At 35.8% G+C, this 19,816-nt stretch overlaps 1 protein-coding gene across 1 annotated transcript; it reads left to right on the top strand.

The window, feature by feature from the left end:
* Window positions 1–6,262: 6,262 nt before the first annotated feature.
* LOC139709280 (ABC transporter G family member 20-like) lies at window positions 6,263–14,584 on the top strand. The gene is made up of 5 exons (XM_071621232.1): window positions 6,263–6,404; window positions 11,124–11,228; window positions 11,908–12,069; window positions 12,884–12,986; window positions 14,476–14,584. Exons 1-5 carry the CDS (start codon window positions 6,263–6,265, stop codon window positions 14,582–14,584), a joined length of 621 nt encoding a protein of 206 aa, XP_071477333.1.
* The last annotated feature ends 5,232 nt before the right edge of the window (window positions 14,585–19,816 follow it).

Raw genomic sequence — 19,816 nt, 5'->3', positions numbered from 1 at the left:
TCGTAATTAGCTCATGTGCACGTTGGTACAAATGATATTTCTTTTTTTTTTTTCCGGTTGGTTAGACATTTCACTCGTAATCAACGCAACATAATACGTGCCTGTAAGATTGCTCGGCGTAACAATTTATGGAATTCGTGTAAAATCAAATCTCTTGCAGAGTGAGAACAACCCTATAGGGGTAAGCATTCATTTCTGTGTTTTGTATTACATGCATTAAAACATAGTTCTATTCGTATTGCCCAATACCAGGTTTGCTGTCAGGTATGTACTGGCAATTATCATTACGAGGATTGCATGAATAATCATTGTATGACAGATGCTTATCTCTTTGAATTTAAAAACTATCACGCGTATTGGTATGAATGACCTTTTTTGTGTGTTCATGCGCAAGTAGAACTACGAACTGGCTGATTGCGGAAAATTTCTTTTTATCATCATTCGATTATCTTCGTCCTTATTAATGGTTCTGTATTTTCAGGTTTTGAGCAGAATGGTAACCAAGTGCAAAATATTTCGATTGCCACATAGTGTGTTAAGCATTTCTTCTTTTTTTTTGGTTGCTTTTGCCTGTTAGTAAGCTGGTGGCATAATCTTTTATATATCGTTTGCAAAGTTATTTTGTAGATTGCCGTTTGCAGTCAGTTTTTTTTTTCGGGGAGGAACGTTATCAGGATGTCGTTTCTTGAATGATACAATTTAATCAATTATACGTGACTGTATGCTTCTAGATCTCTGAGTGGAGGAGAAGTGGAGGAAAACAGTAGCCTGTTATGAGATGTATTTACCATTACTTATTGTGCAATCATTCAGCACTTTGCTGTCGTGTCCGGGTCGTATCTCAAAATACAAAGTTTAAAACGATTTTAGACAATCGCCAATCTTCCTGTATTTAGATGTAGAAGACATTAATAAGAGATGGGCTCGCCGTTGCTGATTGTGTTTGATGTTTGGTAGCATATCTCTGGAACAATGGACTCCTAGTGTTCTAGTTCAGTTGCTGCTAATATTTTCCGCATCTTCAAGTGATGTGACATGCTCCTTAAAGATTCATTGTGTACAGCCTGTTAGACATGCTTATGTTATAATCAAAGAATGCGATGCGACATTTATTCCAACAAGCAATCAAACAAAAACTATTATAAACACATCATTAATGTCGCCTATAAAAGGATGGGTACCATTGTAAAGTGTTGGTAGTATTGTGAGGGGTGTGTTGAGCTGGTAATGCTAATGTGTAGAAGTATGTATAATCTTATCTGGACTGAATTAAAATTTGTAAGCATTGTGTATATTAATATATAATCTAGGAAAAGAATTACAATATTCATTGCCATAAACTCAATGTATAGAATAATTGAAAACCATAACAGGAATTTATTAATGTTTCGGTTAAAAAAATATTAGAATATTAGCATATCGCTTAATTTGCTTTTGAGTTATTCAACGATGAATAGTGTTTTAGATTTAAAAGCAGCGAATTTCAGATATCTATTTTGGTCAATAATGTATCAACAATTTGGGGGCGATGAATAATCTATGATAAGGTGTTCAAAATGAATATCGGATCATTGACGCGTAGGGTAAGAATGAACGGAAGAGTTTACAACAAACAACCCGTCAAAATTATTTCGAAGACGATTACATGCATTAAAATATTGCAGTCTAAATCTTATGGATCCGATTAAATTCCACTACTTTTAATTGTTGAATTGAATAACCGCCAGGAAGTTAAATGAGGGGAATTACTGAGTATTCGGAAAACACGTTTCCGAAGAATTTGTTATATAATTATGGAAGAACCAAAGAGATATTGACATTCTAAAAAAACGAAGAATTTAAGTCAGTTCAGCTGTCTTGCATACTATTTTGATTTCTATGTAAGTCTACCTTCAATATTAAGGACTGTCCCTCACTTTCACAAATTTTTGTACAATGTAGATATCTCGGAGTGCAGAAGCATCTTACGGATATAAGAATTTAATTTCAATTAATTTTATAGACTCATACATTCAAATCAACTTCTTATATTATCTATCTACTGAGAAAAGAAATGAAAGGTCCACTCTGAGTATATAAGGAAAAATGTATGAATTACTTTGCTGCAAAAGTACAATATAAAGTGATTTAAAACAGGACAGACAGGACAGAAAAAACAAACACAAAACACAAACACAAAAGCACAGTAACATGGCATGACAGCAAATTGCAAATGTAAATGTAAAAATCTATACAGGCTCATGTTATCAATTGCGAAACGGATTTTAATAGCTGGTGATTCAGTGCAGCTATAAAATTGTGCTGAGAATGTAAAGTGTGCGTTTCATTTTCCGGGTTCGATGAAATATGAATTCGATATGGATCAGCTACAAACACTGCCGTGAAAACAAAGTCTAAATTTGTGTCCATGTCAATGTGTATGTTTTTGTGTTAATTTCTCGATGTACAAATAATGTCAAAATTTTATGCGCATGTCTATGAACGTTTTTGTGAACTAATAAGTTCCCTATGCACTACTGTAGAAGAAGCAAAGGGAAGTAATTAGACAGCCAGGATACTAATAATAAAGGACTAACTATTCCCCGGAAACATTTGCTGTAAAGTTTTTTCAAATATTGAAAAAAAAAACAAGGATAATGATCAAATCTGAACATTTCGTGAGACATAGACTTCATACATGGATATTATTTTTTATAATATATATTATAAAATAGCTCAAAGCACACATTCTGAGACCGAGATTAAAAAATCATTATTTGAATTAAAAAATAAGAAGTAACACAGATTCTTCCTGAACATATTGCATTACACTTTAACGTATTATTGTACATGAAAGAGAAAGCATAGTATTTGACAAGACAGAGTTTTGTGAAAAACGAAGTGACATGAATGTTTTCATGACACTGTTGATTGCCTTATTTCTGGGGATATCATCAATAAACCAAGTTCGATATTCTTTCCATGTCATGAATTCCATCCAAGTCTGTGGTCAAGATCATTCCTTTTTTCCCTTTCATGGCTCGTCAAATGCAGTAAATATACGCATATTCATAATGAAATGAATTGAAACGAAATGAAGTGCAATGTGTAAATCTTATATACGTCGCCGTACACACACACACACACACACACACACACACATATATATATATATATATACACACACACACACGTAAACCGACAGAGAGAGAACAAGACAAGTTTCAGAGAGGAAAACGGATTAAATCCAATTAAAGACATTTAATTTCAGTAAAACACTGTTGTGCATTTCGTAGCATTGAGTTGAATTACCAAAGATATATGAGAAAAAAAAATTTCTAAGGATTATTTGCGGTATTAAGAGAAATTAGTTTCGCACAATAGACCCCCTTTCATTGAAGATGATTTACTAGGAAAATTTAAAAAAAAATCTCAAAGCAACAAAATAAATGCAATTTATTAGATAACACAAGGAATTCCGTGAGTGCACCAGTTTGGATTGCCAGTTTGTGAAACTGTCGTCAGTCCTGTGGCTATATAAAGATGGATAAATTTGTTAAAAAGTCAGCAGAGCGGTATGCATCATTCCAGTCTGAAGTGCGAAGTCCTGCCATCCGAATACGAGCACCATTGATTTGGTTATGCTACGTGTGGGCAACTACGGTAATGTGCCATTGTCAACAACTTTATGGTAGCGACATTTCCATAAGAACTCTTCAAAGATAAGTATGGGCCAAATCTTAACAAATTTAAGTTGATGGTATACATTCATGTATGTTATTGCATAATCATCTGCAATTTCCTTGTTGACTTTTGAGGAGGAGAAAAATTATGCAGATAACAATGTATAGTTTACCACACCTAACGCTGTCGTAATTCATGCTATTCTATACGTCTTTACATCACCATTCTAAAAATCGCGAGAAAACATGGCTGACATGCATTTTATCTTCGTGGCCCTAGTTGTTTCACTGCTGTCACTTAGATTCTGTAGGTAGAGAGCTCTTAGGAAAATTATGAAACTTTTTAAAAGTTCCGTTTAACGTGCTACGTGATTTATATAAAACAACACACCATTAATAGGTTAAATCTGGACGAATGGAGCCGCATAAAGTTTATTATCAGGCTGTGATCTCTAACAGATAATAGTATTACCGCTATTGATTGTAAAATCTTTGGTATATGGAGAAGGAAAGTCTTTAGTCTGTTTCAGTTTATATTCGCATTATAACATTCACATACTATAGGTTTTCCCGGCCAATTTCGCACTTTTTTCGGTCCAATTCCTAATTGCTGCATTCAATTTAGCACAATTTAGCCTAGATGGCATGTTCGGTATTTCAATTCTATAATATTTTCATTCAAATTCATTTTGGAGCATTCAAATTAGCTTTAACATCATTCGAATCAGCACTTTTTCATTTCAAATTCGTAAGACAAGCACCATTTCGAAAATCGTTCATTCAATTTAGCATGATATAGTCACGTGATCACGTATACGCTGCGCTCGTTCATTCGAATCCGTTCTTGGGCATCCAATTTCGCATTTACTGCAGTCAATTTAGCAGAAACGCTTAGACTTTTATTCTTTTTGTTTCATTTTCATTCATAATAGGTATTGTTTGCAAGCATCACAACATTTCATATTTTTGTATTCATTCTTTATTCTGATATCATCTTTGCAACAGTACTTTCAAATTATGTGTATGTTTTTATAATGTTCGATAGCATTATTTCATTCACAGATACATTGATCTTAAGTTTGTTTTGACATTGATTGGGAGAAGGAGGTTTCAATTTACATCGTGATTATTTCTTTCATCTACAGATTTCATTTTTTTTTCATTTGGTAGGTGCTATATTGCGTTAATCATCATTGGAATAAAGTTCTTGGATCAGATCTAGCCATCACTTTGTCAAGGTTATTACCCTCAAATGCTTGTATGATTCTTTCCCTGTCTTCTTGAGAGATACGCCAATATACTCGTGCTGCCATGACTGGACATAAGAAAGTGAAGTTAATCTATGGTTCTGGTGCATGTATAGTTCTGACAACATGTATATAGAAAGAAGAGGGGCGTTAAAGAACAACAAACGAGTTATTTATGATCGAAGTTACCTTTAATACTTAACAGTGTGTGGATGAAACAAAAAGTCACATTTAAATACGTTTAAGTCACGGTTCTCACCTTTTTAAAACAGACAGAACATTACGCCAATTTGAATGAACATGTTTAGAATTTGACTGCCCATACGCGAAATTGAATGACTGAAAAACCATTTTCCGCCAGTGCTGGCGAATTTGAATGACTGAAGAGCACGTGCCAATTTGAATGCCCCCGTTTTACGAATTCGAAAGACACGTGTGCGAATTTCATTGATCGAAATGCTAAATTGAACGAACAAGTTGCAATTTTGAATGACAGAATGTGCAGTGACGAGGATTTGTGCTAAATTGAATGAACCTTTTATCAAATGGACTGACAAAAGTACGAAATTGGCCAAAACCTATATTAGCACTTGAACATTCATGTCGTAGAAACATGTGCATCCAATGTATATCCCTTACAAAATTGAATGAGGTTTATATAAATGACATATTGTGACGGAAATAACTAAAACACTTGCTGAAAGTGACAGGGAAGGAAGAAGACGGAGTAACAGCATAGGAGGTGACTGATAGTACCGATAGATTATAGCATTGCACATGAATTCACACAGATGATGATGGGAATACCTTCAATGAAGGCAAACAAGCTGATAAGTTCATCAGTTGCAAAAATCGGTGTAAAACATTGCATAGATGACTTCTGCACTAAACCTTCTTCTAAAGAAAGTTATGAAGAATATAGGATATTCAGAAGACAGTGCAAATTTGAAATTATCGAATGGTAAGACAATTGGTTACTGAAGTAAATAACAACTGCATCTTTGTAAACAACAACAACAACAACCCAAGAGAAAACGACAAAATATGCCAGGTATGACGAAGCTTTTGAATAGTTCTCCTCATCTGTTAGATTCACTTTTTTTGCTTTGTTAGTCTAATCTTCTGCTCAATTCTTTTATATCTTTTGTTTTGTTTTTTACAGCTGATACGGATAGGGTCGTGACAGAGCAAAACATGGATATTATCGTTGGAACATCTGCATATATTCCATGTAAATACGGGAACAGGGTATTTGCCGTCTACTGGCTGAAGGGCAAACAAGGCGCTTAAACAGGAGATGAGTACGTGGTGACTTTGGACGAACGAGCTAACTCAGGCAAAAGGCTTTACGACATGGACCGCTTCAATATCACCAGTGATTACGCGTTGACAATTGAAGACGTAGAATTTCAGGACGAAGGAAGACACTTTTGTATTGTTTCTGACTACGCTACTGGAACTCTTATTACCGGTTACACTGACGTCGTGGTAGAAAGTAAGTTTATAGTGCTCTGCCTATACGATGTTTTAGATTTAAGACCTTCAGCAACAGATCATCGCGATGAAAATAAGGGAATATGCCATTAGAAGGTTGTCCCTAAAAGAGGAATAAAGTCTTTAAGGGTTTGGGGAAGTGTGAGGGCATTGTCCAGAATGAAGTAAACGATTCCAGAATGTATCGAAATATTGCTTCATATGTGACTCCATAATACTAACACATATGACATATTGCAATTCATAGTTTGGAGAAAATTATACTCATCTGATTTAAAAGAACTCCGATTGCTTCGAAAAAGAGCCATCCAGTCTATTGGCCTAACGTATTCTGAGCACTAATCAACCCACACTCCTTTTATTCAAGGAAAACTAAGTCTTTCCATTCCGGGAACCAATTAGATCGAACATCTTAAAGGTACTGTTTACCATTGGGTGCAGTGACTTAAAAAAAAAAAATCGAGATATCACTTTTAATGCATATGAGTAGGTCAGTTATATCACAAAACATCCTACCATATAGAAATTTCGCAATAAATCCTAGAATAAAAAGGAGATATCGCTATTTTTTTTCTTTGGCCAAACCGTTGTTTTGTTCACATTTTGTATATGTGACCCTGCATCTCAAAACAAACAAAAAATCGCCAGACATGACATTTTAGTTAAGACCATATTCTGAAAGAGCAGACTTTAAGTTTTAAAATGATGCATAACTCAAATCAAATGGACTCTCCTAACCTATCTAAATATTGGAAAGAAAGCACAATTTCAGGAATATTGTGAACTGAGAAAAGAGGCTCTGAAGTACAGTGTCTATTCAAGCGCTTAATCTTTACAAAACCGTGCTGGCTGGGCGATGAATGGGACAAAAAACAGGAAGTAAACCACCAGAGTAACAACAATGAAAGGATTATCAGATTAAACTGAAATTAAACGTGCCTCATTCACACATACTGTCCTTAATTAATGCTAACTTTCAAAGCAGTAGCACTATCCTTTCAAAAGTTATTAGAGTTGAAAGTGAAGAGTGTGGACAAGGTTTTTCAGAAATGAAAAAGGGATTCTAAAGACACATCTAATCACACTATTCTGCCAAAAATGTTCGAGATAAACTGCTAAAAAACACACTTTCCTGCCCGTTTTATGATACTAAATTTCAGCATAACGTAAAAGAAGATCCGCTCTTTCAGAAAATATGAAAAAGTCAAGTTCTGCTAGGTTGACCCATTTCACTTATTTTCAGTCCTTACGCTAAATCAGTGTGTGCGACTTTATGTTCGTTTTGAGGTGCACGATTATGTAACAACACTTAACCCATTCCATACTGAATTCTGAAATGCCCATTGACTTAAAACGCAGGCCACCAGGTTCCAGTACGAACGGGCTAACATTGATTATACTGATTAAAACTTTGACAGTGGTTGTTTCTATCCCTGACTCACATTAATTTCTAGAACTGTTTTGAAGCACTTAGGCTGAGTTTTTGTTTCATCTGCAAATGGTAAATAATGCCTTGTATCTATGTATTCACTTGTCAGATATTCAATGCTCCTTAAAATAACACATGCTATGATTAAGTGCAATTCTTCTATACTCATTATACTAGTTAGAAAATCTTCACAATCATAAAATACATACAACCTGCCCATCAAAATTATTTTGCAACGTATGAATAAACATATGCAATGATTTACATGAAAATACAAGAAATAAAAGTCAGTCTTTCTTTGTTTATGCGTTTTATGTTCTGTTTTGCAGCTTTTCGTCACCGATATTCTTATCAACATATCCGTCAACCCGACTATAGGGCAGATCCCTCTCTCAGTAAATATACTTTCGCCATCAAATACTTTTCTTGTGCTCGTAATGACATTATAAGAAAAGAAGACCGTAATGCAATAATCTCCAGTCTGATAATATGTGACCTAAGATAACAGGAGACATATGGCATGTGCAGTTGATAATGTCTTGACATTTGCATCATCTATTATCAATCAGACTTTAGTAAGAAAGAGAAGAGAACATAATGAATCAAGCTGGAGGTAGAACATACCCGAAAACGACATTTGAATTAGAGTAATTTCATTCATCCACATCATGCGTTTCAAATCTAGTGTTTTCACCTGCTCATTTGTGCCTTACATCACAATAAACCGAGGGAAAGGAAGATCGATCTATAATGGCTACTTTTCATCAAGTGCTGCGGAACATCTTTGAATTTCAGAAACTGAAATATCCATTGAGTTCTTATACTACACAAAAGTGGATGAAGTGGCTTTCAAAGAATATTACTTGCGCGTGGACGTTTTAAAACATCACTGGTTTAAAATAACATACATTGAACTCTGCTACAGTGTGTTGAACCTGTTTATGGGGAACTGGATGTACCGTTCACTCTCTTCATGGCTCCTGATGTTATGTCAAAACATCTTTGAATTTTCTGTTATGCTATATGCGTCTCTGAAAATGGTTAAATGATACGAACATTATTCTTCTTTGTTCGTCTGTTCGTGGGAGGAGCTGTTTATCATTTCAGAGCTGAGAATGTCGTTTTTCACAATTCAACATTGGCTGATGGCTGAACGTCATGTTATTGTGATTTTCGGATATGGTTTCACAAATCAAAATACAGCAGGCAAAAGTAAATAATTTTTGGTTCTTAAATCAACTTTGCGATCTCTTTTTAATCATCATTGTCATTGCTTTCTTTCAAAATTACGGACATTTTAGAGTTGCTATCGAACTATGAATATTGAGCTTGCTAAAATTATCACAAATGGAATCGGCTGGAAAATGTTTCTAGCATACCAATCTTGTACCGGACATTGTTTTATGCAATAGTCTTGTTATGTCTTTGCACACCATGCTATTCTTTTTTTTTTTCAGCGATGAACCCTTTCTTTTTGCATTTTCATGCAATTTGAAATCAACTTATATAAGATTGACGCTAGATTGATAAACCGAATAAAAAGAAGAACATGCATTATTTTTTGTTTCCCTCTTTCATTTGTGGGAATAGCGCCTCATAGATTCAAAAGCTGAGTTAAAACCGTAAACGTTGGTTGAAATATGAAATTTCAATTTGACGTCATTTTCTGTATTCTTTATCTCCCGCAGTGTAATCTTCTTTCATGCCGTGGCTTTAACGTCTATGTCCTTTGTCGTAGAGCGAAAAGACGGTCTCTTAGACACGATTTGGGTTTCAGGTTACAATACAGAAGGCCCTCCGATTCAGTAGGGGCAACAATGAAGAAGCTGCAGTTGACAAAAAGACCATTTATTATCATTATTATTATTATTATTATTATTGTTATTATTATTATCATTATTATTGTTATTATTATCGTCATCATCATATCATCGTCAACAACATCTCTATATTTGTCAGAGAAATTGGTAACAATGATGTGCAAGCAGTGAGAGAATATGTTAACATTCTCTTCAAACATTCTATACTCTTAAAGATATCTTGTAAAATTAGTCAAAACCCCAAATGTATAATTGTGACCGTGCACCTCAAAACGAACATAAAGTCGCACACACTGATTTTGTGTGAGGACTGAAAATAAGTGAAATGGGTCAACCTAGCCGAACTTGACTTTTTCATATTTTCTGAAAGAGCGGGTAAAACGGGCAGGAAAGTGTGTTTTTTAGCAGTTTATCTCGAACATTTTTGGTAGAATAGTGTGATTAGGTGTGTCTTTAGAATCCCTTTTTCATTTCTAAAAAACCTTGTTCACACTCGAAACTTTCCACTCTAATAACTTTTGAAAGGATGGTACTACTGCTTTGAAAGCGGGCATTAATTATGGACAGAATGTGTTAATGAGGCATGCTTAATTTCAGTTTAATCTAATAATCCCTTCATTGTTGTTACTCTGGTGATTTACTTCCTGTTTTTTGTCCCATTCAGCGCACAGCCAGCACGGTTTGGTATAAAGATTAAACGCTTGAATAGACACTGTACTTCAGAGCCTCTTTTCTCAGTTCACACTTTTCCTGAGTTTGTGCTATCTTTCCAGTATTTAGATAGGTTAGGAGAGTCCATTTGATTTGAGTTATACATCATTTTAAAGCTTAAAGTCTGCTCTTTCAGAAATTGGTCTTAAGTAAAAATTCATGTGTGGCGACTTTTTGTTTGTTTTGAGGTGCAGGGTCACATATGTGGATTCTCAGTGAAAGTTTGTGGAAAATTGGATTATCGGTTCAAAAGTTATGAATTTAATAAACTGGTTAGATTACCGCTGGATCAAAAGACTACTACAGAGCATGTCATCACATATGTACTACGATATAAAGAAAATACAAAGAAAATTCCCCAAAATATCATTTCATATGAAAACGTACACATTTCCTGGGAGTGTTTTATCAATTTAGTCAGCGCTGACAAGTTGTCAGTCTCTGACAATCACCATAGTAACAGTCAGTGACCAGAGCATCTTAGCCAATCAAAACCAAGGATTTTGCTGAAATTGTCAGCGCTGACTAAATTGATGAAACACCCCCTGGACTCATCTCTTGGACAAATATTCTTCCCTCTGCTTTTTGAAAGAAGCAAGTCTAGTGCTCTGTCATTATAATGGTGGAAAATTGAAAAAAAATAACGTTTAATTTCCTCTTTCTTTTTATTGTAATGCAAATGTAATGTCTTTTCCTTCAAGTTGTTTTCTGTCGGCTCTCTAATGCTCTGTCCTATTCTTTCCGTCTCTCTTGCTGACAGGAGTGAGCTCAGGTGAGGTGAGCATCGCCCACATCCTGACCCAGCTCCTGGTCATCTCGATACAGATTACTATGGTGCTCGTCTTCTTTTTCGCTGTCTTCAAGATTAGTACGGATTCTATCCAGGCCCTAAGGGGGTATTATGTTATAACAAGCTGAAGTAATTGAGGAATTGTCCTCAAGAAACTCATTCGGAAGTATGAAAGATACTTAAATTGGTGGAGAGACAAATAGAAATAGAAAGGGTAGGAGATGAATAAATAAATGACTGAATACTAAGCAGAGTGATAATTGCTTGATATTTTGATAGATGATTACTAGATAAATAGACAGGTGAATGAATAAATAAAATCATCCCCTTTTATGAAACTAGGTGAAACGATTTATTTCAACCGAATTCTTTTCATCCTTAATTACTCTCAATATTGTTGCAATGAGTCAGTTGAACACAAAACAATGTTTGAGTACGCATGTTACAAGTCATATTACAAACATATTCATACAATATATAAACCTTACATTTTGAAAATCCCATTTTTATGTTTTTCTTTTGTAGCGGCAGCTGAAAATTGGAGTAGCCTGTGAGCAGTATCTTTGATACACTAAAGTAATATGGCGAAAAATATTGTTAATGGAAGTGAATATTTTCAAGTCAATCTGAAAATATCTCCTTGGTGTATGCTCAATAGTTCTATATCAAATGGCACGTGCACTCAGCAGTAAATGTTTGTATACATTAAGAATTTCTAATACTTGTCATCACTCATTACCTTGACACAATTAGCTACCAAACGAAGGAAGTCTGTTCCTGATAATTATCATGATGCTGATACAAGGTCTCTGCGGCATGGCCCTCGGCTTTCTCATTTCGGCATCAGTCTGTGACTTGGAAACCGAGGCTATTCAACTTGCCCTCGGGTCCTTCTATCCACTCTTGCTGCTCAGCGGTATGGGAACACTTCAAATCAATTGAAGATTTGTTTGTATCGAATTTTCTGTTTAATTGTGCTTATCATATATGTATTCAGTTACAGAATGTGAAAGGCGGATGTAAATGATATAGGACGTGCGCGTATTTCTGTCTTATTGCCTGATGGGAACTTCACTCTACCAAAGTTGACCCTCTCAAAAAAGAAAAGAAAAGAGATTCATCACATTTCTGACAGAATGGGTATGTAATTGTTTTAATGAGGTATATCCGCGAGGATATCAAATGTATGCGGGTGTACCTGCTTTCCCAAGGTATGCTTAATTATTGCATCTGTTAATGATTTGACTGTATGAAGCCAATGTGAGAAGATTATTTGACTAATCAAAGATACCTCGAAAGCAGTTTATTATAAAAAAGGGACTGGTCACCTGGTTGGCAATGTTTCCAATTGAAAAAAAAAAACAACAACAAACAAACAACAAGCTGCATGGGCCTTTGCATTATTAGATAGTCTTCGATATTGTATAAATTGTATGAAGTCGTTAAGATAATTCGTTTTGAATATAAACCCGGCATACTTTTAGAAATTACACATCTAAACATGACAAGATTTCACGTTCTGGATAGTTGTTACGGACATTAGTGTCTGAATACACTATCCCGTAAACACTTTATTAGCTTGGTGATATCTGTTCAAAGATCTCGTCATGGTGAGAGCATAATGGGGTGTGCTTGCATCACACGGATATTAAATTAAAAAAAATCGGCAAGGAGTCACTAGGATGTCAAATGGTGGCTTATATGTCCTATGTGATTGTATTTTCATGCAGGCGTAGTATGGCCAATCGAAGCAATGCCGACCCCTCTGTACTACATCGCCTTATGCCTGCCCCAGACCCTGCCCGCGGAGAGTCTAAGGGCCTTACTTGGCCGAGGGTCTATCACCCGGTCAGTAATGTGCAATCATTATTCGAGACGTTAAACCGATGCGTTGTAGCTGCTGAAAGTGAGCTGGTTCGATCCTATAGTGCAGCCGTGAAATCAACATCTTTTTAAGTGCTTTATTCCTCTCAGTGCCAAGGACTTTTGGACAGTCAATTCCTAGGAGATTAAAAGAATACAATGTTGTAGATATATCTATATTTACCTGATTTTGTCCTTTTTCTTTAAATGGAAAGAATACCCGTAAAAAAATACGATTTCCCCCCAAATTTTTATCATTATTAATATCATACTTTATGTCGAGGGGTGGGGGGGGGGGGGTGAGGAAAAGTTCGAATTTTCAAGAAAGGCCGCGCTAAAAACTTCACTTTTGTAGACACCCGTATCAGCTTTTACATTTGTGAGTCCCATTACGAAAACATAGAGAGCTGGCGACCATCTTCGAATATAGTTAGATCTGATTTTGATTTGATGTGATTTGATTTGATCTGATTTTTCTCTTTACTGCATCTTTTACAATTATATCAATTTTCAGCAATTTCGTTAAATTTGTTATTTACAATATAGTGTTCTTAAAAATGTGTCAAGTGAGCATTTTAGAAAAAAGGTCAACATTCTTCCTTTTTCAGTAGAAGAATTTTTGAAACACACACACACACACGCACACACACAAAGTAGACATGGGAGAAAACTGCATGCTATCATTGTCATTACGGAAAGAATATTGTAATTTTCATTACAAATAATATTATGGTTGCTGTTATTATCACTTTTACCCGTTCCACTGTCACATACTTTTACTTCAGTTTTTAAGAGCATTCGAAACATTTTTCTGTTTAACCGTTTTAGACGATATTGATAAATAGGATTGGTGTCAACATCTCTCAGTGACAAGCCGAGGAAGTGTTTACGTTTCATAGCAAAGAAAAGAAGATTACTGTATGAGATTCTTGTTCAATTTTCACTTGATATCTTGTTCTTCGTTGACATTGTAAACTCTTGCAGGGTTCTCATTTCGAAAGGGAGCATCATGAAATACGAAGTCTAAATCTGATATTATTATATTTTGTTCAGTTTTTCCTTGATTTTTTTTTTCAGATCTATTTCACATTAAACCAATATGTCAACATGTAAAGTAGTTTGTAGGAAGTAAAAAATAAATAAATCACGGCTTGGTGCAATAGGTTATGAATAAAGATAATCCATTGTTTTCCATTTTGGAAACGAGGGAGCCTATCTAAAACCCCATCACATCGCACACAAGTCTTTTTAGAGGAAATTGATTGCCTGATGAATTATATTTATCTATAACCGCTGTATTGATTACCATTATTTACACAGCATACCACTGCATCGTCTTACAAAACATCAAATCAAATCACTTCACTAAGATTTCATAATAAACGATAAAATTACCAATTCTCATGATTTCAGGTATAATAAGTGATACCACTGATTGATAACTTTTCTCGTATGTTTAAGGATGGAATATGGCATACTTTGATGTATGGATTGGCTACGTGACTCTGACGGGATGGTGGATTGTTCTTCTCGTCTCGGCCACTATCGTCCTTCGCGTCAAACGATAGACAATTGATTTCGCGTGATCACACCCTTGCCTCTTCGAACCGGTTGAATTATCCGTCGCAACAAGTAGCGTCCTTCACAGCTTCACCTATTCTATCTGTCCCCTTTCAGCCTTCCTGTTTTTACTGATATCATGATTGTCGCTTTGATATATAATACATATAATCATACATACATATGATTAAGGGCGGTGAGTTGGCTCAGTCGGCAGCGCGTCTGCCTCACGATCCTAAGGGCCCTGGTTCGAACTGAGCAATGTTGTGTGTAAACATACCGTCCCCTCTAGCAAGAGGCAAAACACTCTGTCCCTCGGATAGGACATAAAATGGAGGTCCCGTGTATGAGAGAGTCACAACTTTTGCACGTAAAAGATCCCGCTTCATTCATTCATCGCAAAGAGCAGGGTGTTTAACCCGGTGAAGTTGTCCCACCTCACATCCAACTGGACCCCATGGAAGACCAGCTTAGTGTAGCTGAATATGGGCTATCCAGCCATCTTCACATGGAAAATGAACAATAAAAAAACATGGTGAGAGAAAACGGAGCGAAGAAACAATGAAATCTACAGTTCTAACGCAAAGCTTAGATGTCATTTCCTCTATTAGTATCCTTAAAGATATTTTGTGTTTGCTTATTAAACTATTCTGACGTGGCGCATCCAATTTTGATGCGATTACTTAAGGCCTTTCCCTGACATTGGGGTTACGTTGTGCGAAATAATATATACTGAAGTTGAAAATCTAGTAGGTTTGATTACTGCAAAAATTCAAAGATAAGTTAGAATAGAGGTGTATACAATTACATGCTTGCTTCTTTGATTTACGTTCATTCTTTTGCTCAAACTTATCATACTAGTCTTGCTGTCCAATGTCCGTTCCTGTCGCATGAAAGAGGAAAAAAAGAAGAAGAAGAAAACGTAATCATTAAAGCAATTGGCTATACCGGCGCTTAAACTCCAGTATACCCTATATGTAATTGTTGTCATGTATTGATACGCTTCAGAGGGAACCCGTTCCAAGGCGGAGCAAAATCGTAATAATCCATCCCTCTGTTTATATTTACAAACTTGTACTTCTATCAAGATATATTATGTATCATGAAAATTATGTAATAGCATGTATCATATTCCCTCTATGCCACTGTACTCTTAACTGTAAATAATTTTATTCAGGTTCAATTGCGTCCTAGAAACGTTATGGCTAGATCCATAAATTATCATATATAAGCTCCGATGTTGCCACGTTCTTTATTCTCTTGTTGTACGTGTGTAAAGGTTATTTAATTGATAAACGTGTATGACATATGACTTCGTACCATTGATTTTACTCTCGCGTATTAATTTGTATGTTTTTTGTTTTTGTTTTTGATTTTACAGAGAACAAGCTCCAGTTATGTCTTAAGCGCTATATAGATTTTCCATATCGTTGTCATTATTATGCAGAAACGATATTTGTTTTCCTTTTTGTAGAAAAGACCCACTATAAATACCTTGTTTTTAGAAATCAGAAACAATTATATTTTATGGAGCCAGAATCGAGAAATGACAATGTAAATAATATTGTCATCTACTATCCCAATGACTTCTATCTTAATGTTATAAAACAAAAGTCCATCATGGTGAGGGAAGAATGCTTTAATATTACTTTTGTGAACATCATGGGATTCCATATGAAAGCATGAATGATGCGAGCACTATGTTTTCCAATGTAAAACATAGACAAAGCTCAAGGAAAGAAAACAACTTTAGTTTAATAGTACAAACAACGTTCGCCAATCATCTATGTTTTCTTTCCTTTAACTTAATGCTTTTAACGGAAATGGAATGGACGTTTTGAACCTGCTATGGTTAAAAACAATAGCAAGTAGAAAATGTGATTTTTTAATTATTTTTTCTTACCTTTTTATCTCTCTGAACCTTTATTGTGGGTGTCATCACTTGTAATATGAAAATGTATTCCTTCAGCAGTTTACTTAAAATAATGTACCCCTTTTCTTTTATCTCTCATTTCGGAATAATATTACGAATAATTTGTAGAGTTTTGGTATGCTTAATGTGGACAGTTTGTATGAAATTTGAGAGGAATTAATGCAAAAATCATTCAATAAGAAATGAGAGAAAATCGCAATATTGAGAATTGTTTTAAAAAGCAAGCATGTTTCCAAAACTTTACCTGATAAAAAAGGATATTGATTCTAAAGATCATTTACCAATCGAATTTCTTTTGATTAAAAAAAAATCAGAGGAAAGACTTTATTGAAATCCCGTTATCCATTCACATGTACTTGTATTCATTATTCAATGTCCATTTTAATAGTGTATTTTATGACTTTACATGTAGATGAAAAGTGCAATAAATTTTGCAAAATTAATTCTGAATCTGTTCAATGACTATGAGGATGACTATTTTGATTTAATATATAATAATACAGGTAGGCCCTATTTTGATATATACAACATGCGGAATATTGTATGGAATATTCCCATGGATCACCAAGCCCATCCCTGCCTTCCTCCCCCCCCCCCCCCCCCCCCCCCCCCGGGCCTAGCATGTGCCTATGATGTGTCTGTAATGTGCCTGTAAACGAGTAGTACGTGTTTCATCGTTATTAATGGAAAATGCTGGTGTTTGTAGTGGTTATTGTAATTATCGGTCATACATGTACTAGGTGTCTGGCAGCCGTTTGTGTTTGCCCAAAAACTGATTATAATGATACCTATTATATTAGTCACACTGCATCATTTGGGGAGGGTACCTCCCTAGTATGTATTTTCTCTCGGTCTCTCTCTCGCTAGCCCGCCTCACCGCTGATATTGGTTGACACACCCATACTATTTTTAGATCAACGCTGGTGTGAATTCTTTAAACACGTGCTCATACACTCTGAAGGCGTTTGTATTGCCACAGTAGCGCCACTATATTCCACATACACACGTAAGCATACAGGCAAAAGTATACACACAGACAAACAAACCACTACCACTATACAACCACCACACATGCACAGTTTCTACATATTGTATTATTATACTCCAAACACACACACATACACACACACAAACACAAAAAATCATACACATTACATATCATGCAGCTCACAATACACACACACACACACACACACTTTTTATTTTATAATATTCTTTATTTGAGCTTCATTCAATGTGAAATCCATACTAACAATAAAATTAATACATCCACCAACAAAAAAGAAAGCAGCTGTATTCTTCTTTCTTGTGCTGCTAAATCATTTTTCAAACATTCAGTACGATATATTTGATTCTTTTAACCAAATCATACCCTGTTTTTATGAGAGAAATGACATAAAAATCTGCATAATTCTCAGAAAAAGCTATTTTGATCAGCCTAATCAAGCCAATCCGAATGTGCCTTATCACTCACACACCGAATAAGAAATGTGTGCTACTCAATCACTTTTTTACTTAACTTCCTTCTTTTTTCTTTTTCTTTTTTTGGCAGAGCACACGCTATATACATAAATATATCAGATAAAGTATAACTCTTAAAAGGGGAAAAAAAAACAATTCTTGATCAACTTGATCAGATTGCTCAATATCCACTTCATTACATAAATTCTCTTACACTCTCTTGAGAATACAGCATTTCCTGAAACATATCATAAAAAAGCATTCTTTACTTAACCGAACAAAACTCATCATTTTTTTTCTATCTAACCTATCAACCACCCCTCCCCCCCTACATCACAAAATAACCATATGTGTATATCATCAAAACAAACCATATTCCTGCCTAACCCCTTAACCATTATTCTACTATTGCCTAACTACATCTACCTAACCCTATCCATCCCCACCTATTTCCCCACTAACCATTACTCTACTCTTACCTAACTACATCTACCTATAACCCTAACCATCCCCACCTATTTCCCCACTAACATCCCCCCCCCCCGTAGCCTTCCCTCAACACACACACCCATATAATTATACTGATTCATGATTTTAAAGTGTCTCACAGGTCTGTACTTTGAAATAAATTGTGAGTGACTTCGTAGTCAGGCCTATTGGTACACATAAACACTGGCTCTCCTGGCCTTTGCTAAAGTTATTGTTGGCAGCCTTTTTCTTTCCATACCGAACATACTGTATTGCCAACGTATGATTTTAATGTCTGAATTCATTCGGGGACAGAAGCATGACCAAAGAAGATTTGAGTACACAGGAAATCCAGTAACACCTTCACCCCGTGCAATATGAGCAGTTTAATGAAAAACAAACAAACAAATAAACAACCAAACGCGTGAAGCTATCAAAGTATGATGTAAAGTTGATCGGCGTTAAGGGTCTAATGTAAACTCAAAAGTAGAGGCTACATTTATAGTGCTTTCCCCAAAATGGAACATTGGACGCGGTAAAACCATGGTACTCTTAAAATTCAATTTTTCACAAAGTGATAACCAAGAGATCCATGTTCGGTTAACACGAAGTATCAATTATCTTACGCAAAATAAAAATAATCCTGTTTAGCTATTAGAAAAACAAGCAAATACGGAACACAGGCCAATGGAAGAAATGCACGGCGATGATATCATCATCACTTTAAAATTGCTTATGCTGCTACCAGTGTAGGTTTTTGTTTTAGAGTGTGTTGAAAGTGAAATCGAAAATCCCATAACTTTCCTATTTTGTTTGCTTCATTTCCATCAGAGAAGATGGCTGGATTGCCCATATTCAGCTGCAATAGCTGGTTTTCCATGGGGTCCAAATGGATGTTAAGGCCGTGTCATACCCTTCAGGGCAAGCCTTGCGTGCAACTTGCGAAGAACAATTTTTACTACCCGGAGGTCCCCGCAGATGACCCGCACAGACAGTACCTAGCACGTATCTCACCCGCAACTATGTTTAGGCCCTTTCACACCTTTCTGGACAAGCTACGCGGGCTTGTTGGGTGTGGGGATTTTCTAGCATACCGGACAGTTTCTGAGGGCGGACAAGGATTTGGGCGAGTTTTGCATGTGTCTTGCTTGCTGGACGCTGTCTACTTAAGTTCTGCTTGCGGATATTCTGTGTGACCTGCGTGCTGACAACTCAGTGAAGGAATTCCTCTGAAGGAATGGCAGAAGTCTCACAGAATGTCATTATCTTGGCCGCATACGGGGACTGCAAAGTACCTGACATGCGTGGGAGTTGCCTGCAAGGTCCTGCCGCTAAGGGCTGCGGGTAAATCGGACTTGCGTGCGCACCTCCGGGCAAC

Source organism: Diadema antillarum, unplaced genomic scaffold, assembly GCF_040938485.1.
Source record: "Diadema antillarum isolate AM-2024a unplaced genomic scaffold, OU_Dant_1.0 seq00001425_RagTag, whole genome shotgun sequence".
NCBI lineage: Eukaryota > Metazoa > Echinodermata > Echinoidea > Diadematoida > Diadematidae > Diadema > Diadema antillarum.
This window is presented reverse-complemented; position numbering and strand designations above follow the sequence as displayed.

Bases quoted from the DNA above. Each gene is read 5' to 3' on its own strand.
- LOC139709280 (XM_071621232.1), top strand. From the start codon at position 6,263: ATGGACCGCTTCAATATCACCAGTGATTACGCGTTGACAATTGAAGAC. The intron at 11,229-11,907 runs TTAGTACGGATT...GACACAATTAGC, and splicing joins CTTTTTCGCTGTCTTCAAGA to TACCAAACGAAGGAAGTCTG. The intron at 12,070-12,883 runs GTATGGGAACAC...ATTTTCATGCAG, and splicing joins TCCACTCTTGCTGCTCAGCG to GCGTAGTATGGCCAATCGAA.